The following is a 7,412-nucleotide window of genomic DNA, read 5'->3' on the forward strand; positions in this document are numbered from 1 at the left end:
CGAAGCGGAGCGCGGGCCTTATGCAAAGCAGTAGAGATGAGCCCGATGTCCATAGAAAATTACTGCTCCATGTCTATGAAAGGAAACACAGTAAGCAATCTTAGATGGTACAGAGGAGGTATGAATCAGAGACAAAAACAAACTAAAAGATGTTGTTACAAATAGAAACCTTTCGGATGTTTCTGTTAAGAGTCCCCACAACCTCAGGGTCAGAATGAGATCTGTAGTTTTTAGCCATTCTGGTGAGTGGAAAGGTGTATGGAGAGTGAGGCCATCAGCCTGGTCGTAATGTATCATTAGCAGAAATACCGGAGCCTGGCAGGGGTTCTGAGGCAATCCCGCCGCTCACTGCGGGCATGGCGAGAGGTAAGTTAGTACTTGTTTACAAATTCCCCCCTGCCAGCTGCCGGGTTTTATGATTCGCCAGACTTCTCCTTTAGGGTGCCTTCATACGTACCGATGCGAGTTTGGCTGCGAGATCTTCTCCAAGTCAAGGTCCTGGCAGGCCCCTGTGACTACATACTCTCATCGGTCTGAAAGACCTCTGCGAGTATGTCATTCTGCCGACCCCTTAACCCCTTCATCAGCTCCCGCGCTGTCTGTATATACATTACTTGGCTCCTTGCTGCACGGGGTCCCGGCTGCTAAATCTGCTGCCCAGCCAATCAGTGTGTTGCCCTGCTGCAGCCACTGATTGGCTGGGCGGCAAAGCAGGAAGCCAGGACCCTGTGCAGCAATTTGCTAGGTAAAGTATATACAGACAGCACGGGAGCCGATAAGGGGTAAAGGGGGGCGGCATAATTACATACTCCCGCTGCGAGTATGTAGTCACAGGGGCCTGCCAGGACCTTGACTCGTAGCGGATCTCGCTGCCAAACTCGCGAGATTTCTTCTGCGAGTTTGTTTTGAAAAATTTGTTTTGCAATCGAAACTTAGTAGCAAATGTCTGCAGACATTCAAATACATTGTAGAGTTTCCCAAACTGAAAATATGCAACAAGTACACCAAATAACTTTATAGCGCAAATATGCTGTTTTCTAAGCTAGCCAATAGAGGTAATTTATTGGACCAACACACTGCATTTATGCATTTAACGGTTAAATATCACCTTTTGTCAGAGGTTTACACAGAGTATGCAGGTGCAGACAGAGATGGACCGTTTGACCTTGGAGCATGGCACAATGATGGGCCCCCCTACGCAGAGTGAGAAAACAGAAGAAGCTATTAAAAAGAAACTCACTTCTAAGGTATATTATAGATTTCTAAATGGATTTAATGATGTTAAAATATTGTACCTGTTATAACACAACTCTATGGAAAACAAGTAGTTGGTTCTAAAGTGTCATTTCAAACAAATGATTTACAGTTTCAAGTAGCATTTTGCATATAGAGTATAGGAGCTTTTTTAGGGTTTTAAGGTCGTGTACAGTTCACACAATGTCCCAGAAAAAAAGATATAGCTGCCCTTACATGTTAATTGAAGGAGCAGCTAGTCCCGTCACAAGTAAGGAGCATTACAGAATGTGTAGTATTGCACTGCACTGTAGCGAGGCACTACCAGACAGCCAGCAACCAATTAATACAGATGTTTAATTAGTAAAATTCATAATTTTTCAGATCATGTGTTGCATATCTGGATTATCTGTAGCGTTGTATATTGGGTCTGGTCTCAAGTTAGTGTGATCAGGGTAAGACCTTTCTATGTTTCTTAACCTGAGGCCGTTGTTACTTGAGGGGCCACTGTACAGATGTAGCCATCATTTCCATAATAAGGTTGACGTGTCAGCCCATTACGATAAACTTTCTCCTTGAAAAATACCTTAATGTGTGAAAAGAAATACTGGGTTATAACATGTAGTTTCTATATTTCAACACCATCATGGAACAATGTAACACTATACAGTATTCATAGTCTTCTGACAAGGACAGCAGAGGTTTCCTGCCCAAGATTAGAAAGTTTCTGCTCTTTAGCACCATCTCTCTGATATGTCTAGGCGCAGGCTGAGCAGGGATGCACCGAAGCCATATGGACTGCTCTACCAAATATTTAAATCACAAGAAGTTTTCTTCTCACTTTGCCTATAGAGTCTCTGATGCCTTTCCGGCAGCTTATGGTCTTAGACAATCCGGTCGATTTATTTCTTTTAATTTTCATTATAAGTGATTTGTCAGGACTATCCCTCATTTATAAGCACAGTCTTGGTAGATCTGTGCATCGGGTGATGTCCTGACAGTTCTGGTGATTATTCAGGTATAATAATCCAGTAAGGGCTCAGCCACACTAGCGTTTTTCTTTGTTTTTAACGGATCCGTCTATAGTAATTAAACGGATGAGCATAAACTGATGAGCAGACTGATGCAAACTGATTGCAAAATGTTCATCTTTTAATGGTCCGTTTGTATTTTGGCTTAAAAAAACTGACTTTTGTCCATCAGTTTGCATCCGTTTGCATCAGTCAGCATCCGTTTTTCTATCCGTTTATTTTTCTTCTTTTGTTTCTTGCTGCTTCTGCGCATGCTCAGTGCAAAAACGGATGGAAAAAAACGTATGTGAACGGAAATACCTTCCGTTTTAGATCCGTCCTCATTGACTACAATGTAAAAAAAAAACGGAAGTGCACTTTCCGTTTGTAATCCGTTTTTTTAAGCGGAAAGAAAAATACTGCAAACACTATTTTTTCTTCCGTTTAAAAAAACGGATCTTGAACGGATTGCATGCAAACGGAGCACACTAAAATAGCATGGGAATCTATGGGGATTTTAACGGATCCGACAGTTTCCGTTTTGCTTACTCTAAAACGGAAAAGGTAGACGGAATGGTGCCGGATGGTCAAACGCTAATGTGAACGTAGCCTAAGTGACAGCAGATATTATATAGGTTAGAAGCAAACTTCTCTCTCTGCTCTCTCTAGTGCAACACCCACTCTCATACTCTGTGCCCACTGCCCAGGATTAGCCCAGAAATGCCTGGGTGCCTATTGCCCATCAGAATGATTAGTTATTAGGGGCAGTGGCTGATAGACAGGAAAATAAAGAATCCCAGTATAACAGAAAAATACACAGGTGACCTCCTATACCTGTCAGAACCCAATGCATGAGAGATCCTGCATCTGGTTCCGACAGCTACAGGTGTGTTTACACAGACCGATTTATCTGACAGATTATTGAAGCCAAAGCCAGGCACAGACTATAAACAGAATAGGTCATAAAGATTGAGGTTGGTATTACACGGGACAATTAGCGTTCGAAAAATTGTTTGAAAAATTGAGATTGTTCGTCATGGTGGTCGTTACATAGCTACACCACTGTCTGTACTCTGTTGTAATTAATTTTAACAGCCACCTACTGGCCAAATCTTGAATTACAGTTAGCCACCATTAAAGTGTAACAATCATTTTTAAAAACTTCTGACATATCATAGAGACATGTCAGCAGTGCGTATCAGTCGGGGTCAGGGATGAAGGGGTTTGTATTAGCAGTCTACAAAATTCACTTCCTTGTAGCCGAGATGAAGGGGCAGAGTGCATCCCTGCCCCTTTGTTCTACGTTGAGATTTTCAGCAGCCGGACCCCGACCGATACAAACTTCAGTCGCTATGACATGTCAGAAGTTTTTAAAAATGGTAGTTACACTTGATGCATCAGGGATCTAATTGAAATTGACTACATCTGTATATACTAATTTGATTTTTGTTTGATGTTTAGTTTCTTGCAGAACATGTTGATGCATTTCAGTCTTCAACTGGTTTTGAATCAACCATTAATAATTTTGATAGCAATTTTTCAACACATCTCATGGACCTTCTTGATAAGTTGAGTATGTACAGCACCAATGATTGCGAGCACAGCATGATTAACATCATATACAGGTAAGAAAAAATTTAAAGGGGGAATTTATCATAATAGGTGTAAATGTGTTTGTGTGTATATGTGGTCTTTGCAATTAGGAGCAGGGTTTCCATGTGTCACATTTATCAGGATGGTGCACGGTCCCACATAAATCCACTGTCAGGATTGGACTAGAGTAAATTTTTACACCTTTACCAACTTTTGAACAAAACTTGAAATTATTAAAATGTTCTGTAACTCTAAACTGGACATATTAATCATGTTTAACTGTGGGTGTAACCTGTAAAAGGTCACAAATTTTGTGCAAAAGGCACAAATAGAGCGATTTGTGACTTTTTTTTTTTTTTTTTTATACCAAGCAAAGCATTGATAAATTCTCCCTTAAATGTCCTTTTCAGTGGCCATGAGAGTTGTAGCCTACTTCCATCAGGACTTCTGTGTCCCAAAGTAAGTTCTGCTTATGTGTGGGAGGCAGATTCAGATGCCAAAAAATAGAGAAGCTCTGCCAGAGGTATCAGGCAGCTCCTTCTCCAGCTCCCCTGACACCAGTGAACGTACCTGCACCCATGATTGCTTCACTGCACCAGCATTAAACGTACAGGATGATGTGGGTTACGTTTTCCACTGGAGGGTAGGGATTGCGGGGAAAATCTGTTCTTTTGCTTATAAGCCATCCAATCTTAGGTCTATAAACTTATAAGCCACCTGATCTAAGCACTCGTGTGGTATTGCTGCCTCAATCAAACCTGAGACTCATGCTCTGAGTCTGCAGAGCCCTCTAATAACCCTGGCCCAGTAAGTGTATCTGTTCCAGAAAGTTTAAAGGATAACTCCGGCTAAAACAGTTATACAAATTCCTAATTTACATTTATTATGGGAAATTTACATATAGTGCTATTTCCCTCAATTTAGTAGATTAGGCAGGCAGGCTTCAAATTCTCTAAAAAAAAAAGGGCTTCCCCTTCTCTTTCTCTATATTACACAGGATATCTTCATATTACACTGCTGCTCATAAATAATCATCCAGCCTACAGGAAGAGAACAGCACAGATCTCCCCCCACACAATGGACTCTTCCAGCTCAGAAACAAGCTGCCAAATAGAGACCAGATTACTGATATATGGAGGAAACTTTATGTGAGAGGGTTTTTCTAGTTATAATTAAAGGGCTTAGATTGATAGAACATAAACTATATTAATGAGGAACATTTATAAAATCCATATGAAAACTCAATTATAAAATGTAAAAAATTTTTACATATTTTCCGACTTCAGCCAAAACTAGCTCAGACTCCTTGGCCCTGGTAATAAGATAACTACTAAATGTTTGTATTGGAGCTCTTGATACTGTGTGGGGGCAATTTGAGGGCCAAAAGCAAATTTCGCACAGGGCGCCATCTACCCTAAGGCCGGCTCTGCTAAGCTCACAGGGTCTGTGAAGGGACCCATACTGGAGAAAAGAATGTGATGTCGGTGGATAACATGTCTTCAGTGGGCAGGGTTAGAAGATCTAACCTTTCCCATTGAAGAGAGGGGAACACGTGATCCCTGACACGGAAGGTGGAGGCGAGGAGGAAGGAGTGTGTCGGAGAGAACTCAGTTTAGTTGATTTTATGTGTGCAAAGGGTGGGTGAGTGAGAAATCACCAAAGCGGGCACCACCAATCCATAAATAATATTAAAACAGTAGTATGGAGACAGCACATCCAAACAAACTTTACTTTAATCACACCAGTGCAACCAGGAAGCCCAGATCAATCAATGTCACAGATGATATCAAATCAAATTACGAATTCATATAAATCAGAACTGACAAGCAAACAGAAGTGCTATAAAACAGCAATAAAGTGACCAGTGTAATAAATATGGCAAAAAGAATATACACAAAATATATAAATAGAATACAAAGGTACAAATGGTACCAATTTGTACAAAGGTACAAATGTATGACCTTTAGCGATGTATAAAGTATATCATATGAAAATGGCTCCCAGGAGGAGAAGAATGGAGCGGAGTTTGTCTTCAATAAATCTGTCAGAGAAATTGGTCAATTATCTGTGTGTGTAGGCAATTATCTCCTGTATGCATTGACCTGTTGAGACATCTCTGCATAAAGAAAAGATAAAGTTGTACCCACCTTGAAAGTCATTGTTTAATTTAACTACAAATTTGCATGTTCTCATTCTGGTTATATTTTACAGGTTGGATTTTAATGGTTTTTACACAGAACGTTTGAAAAGACTCTCTGCAGAAAGAAGCCAAAAGATTCCACCTCAGATGGGTCCTCTACGACAAGCAGTGTCCACCCAGTGATATAATATTGAAATGTTGTCTATCCAAATACTGCCTTCTAGAACTGTACACTCTTTTATGTAATACCTAAGTAAGGCTGGGTTCACACTACGTTTTTGCAATCCATTTTTTTCATCCCGATGAAAAACAGATGGAAAAAACGGATTTATGTGTTTGCATCTGTTTTGATCCATTTTTCCATTGAATTCCATTATAAAAATACGGATCAAAACTGATCCGTTTTTTTAACGGGCACAAAAATGAGTTTGACTACGTTTTTGTGTACTTAAAAAAAAAAATGCATCTGTTTTTTTATAATAGAATTCAATGGAAAAACGGATGCACACACCCATCCGTTTTTTCCATCCGTTTTTTGCAAAAAAAATGATGAAAAAATTGTAGTGTGAACCCAACCTAAGCAGTACAACTTTGTTTGAACGTAGCAATATGAATGAGGAATAAATAAGTGTAAAGAAATAATGACCATCAAAATTTATGCAAACTCTATATACTGCCCTCCAGAAGTTTTTTTTTTTTTTTTTTTTTCGGGTTGGGGGTGGTTCCAATCAGGATTTGATCCAATATGATGACCACCCATTTTCCCTGATATTTTTTTTCTCGTCTTTCTTTTGGGGACATAAATGTAAGAATGTCCTGGTCGCTAGGGCCATTTATAGCTTGTTGTAATTTTGTAATGTCTTGTTTTGGAAATATTTATACATATTTAAGTGGTTAAGTATTTTTGTATTTCCTGTAAGAGAACTCAAGATACATGACCTGTCCTCCTTCCCTGCATAGAATGTGCCACACATGTAGACACAGCTTTTTAATGAGTATCTTCATTGTCTGCTTGCATACATTTTATATGAAAATAATAAACTCTGGTTAAGGACCAGGACAATTTTTGTTTTTGCACTTTGTTTTTTCTTCCTTGTGTTTGAAAGGCCATAGCGCTTGCATTTTTCACTCACAGACCCTCATGAGCCTTTATTTTTTTGCAATACCAATTGTACTTTGCTCATGCTAGTGAGAAGAGAGTTAAATAGATGTATCAAGTGGCACTCACCATTAAAATTCTTTACTTGCAATATTTATTGAAGCATATTCAACGGTTAGCAAACGGGGCAGGGAGAAACAGGTAGGACATTGTGCACACTGGCTACAGCCTGTTTTGCAGGTAAATCTTTCTGCTTCCTCTGGTCCTACCTGTCTCTCCCTGCCCCATTTGCAAACCCTTGGATATGCTTCAATAAAGATTGCAAGTAAAGAATGTT

The 7,412-nt window shown here is 39.8% G+C and overlaps 1 protein-coding gene across 7 annotated transcripts in view; it reads left to right on the forward strand.

Annotated features, from left to right (window-relative positions):
* TUBGCP2 (tubulin gamma complex component 2) overlaps positions 1-7,053 on the forward strand; it is a 273,496-nt gene extending 266,443 nt beyond the window's left edge. For 6 of the 7 annotated variants that reach the window (XM_069980752.1, XM_069980751.1, XM_069980748.1 and 3 more), the window contains 3 exons: positions 1,119-1,247; positions 3,705-3,868; positions 6,048-7,053. In XM_069980752.1, the coding sequence (XP_069836853.1) occupies positions 1,119-1,247; positions 3,705-3,868; positions 6,048-6,159 (405 nt within the window). In that variant the 3' untranslated portion in view covers positions 6,160-7,053. Of the gene's footprint in view, positions 1-1,118; positions 1,248-3,704; positions 3,869-6,047 lie in introns of those variants that run through there. The other variant, XM_069980755.1, reaches the window with a different exon arrangement.
* The last annotated feature ends 359 nt before the right edge of the window (positions 7,054-7,412 follow it).

This window comes from Dendropsophus ebraccatus, chromosome 8, assembly GCF_027789765.1.
Source record: "Dendropsophus ebraccatus isolate aDenEbr1 chromosome 8, aDenEbr1.pat, whole genome shotgun sequence".
Classification (NCBI taxonomy): Eukaryota; Metazoa; Chordata; class Amphibia; order Anura; family Hylidae; genus Dendropsophus; species Dendropsophus ebraccatus.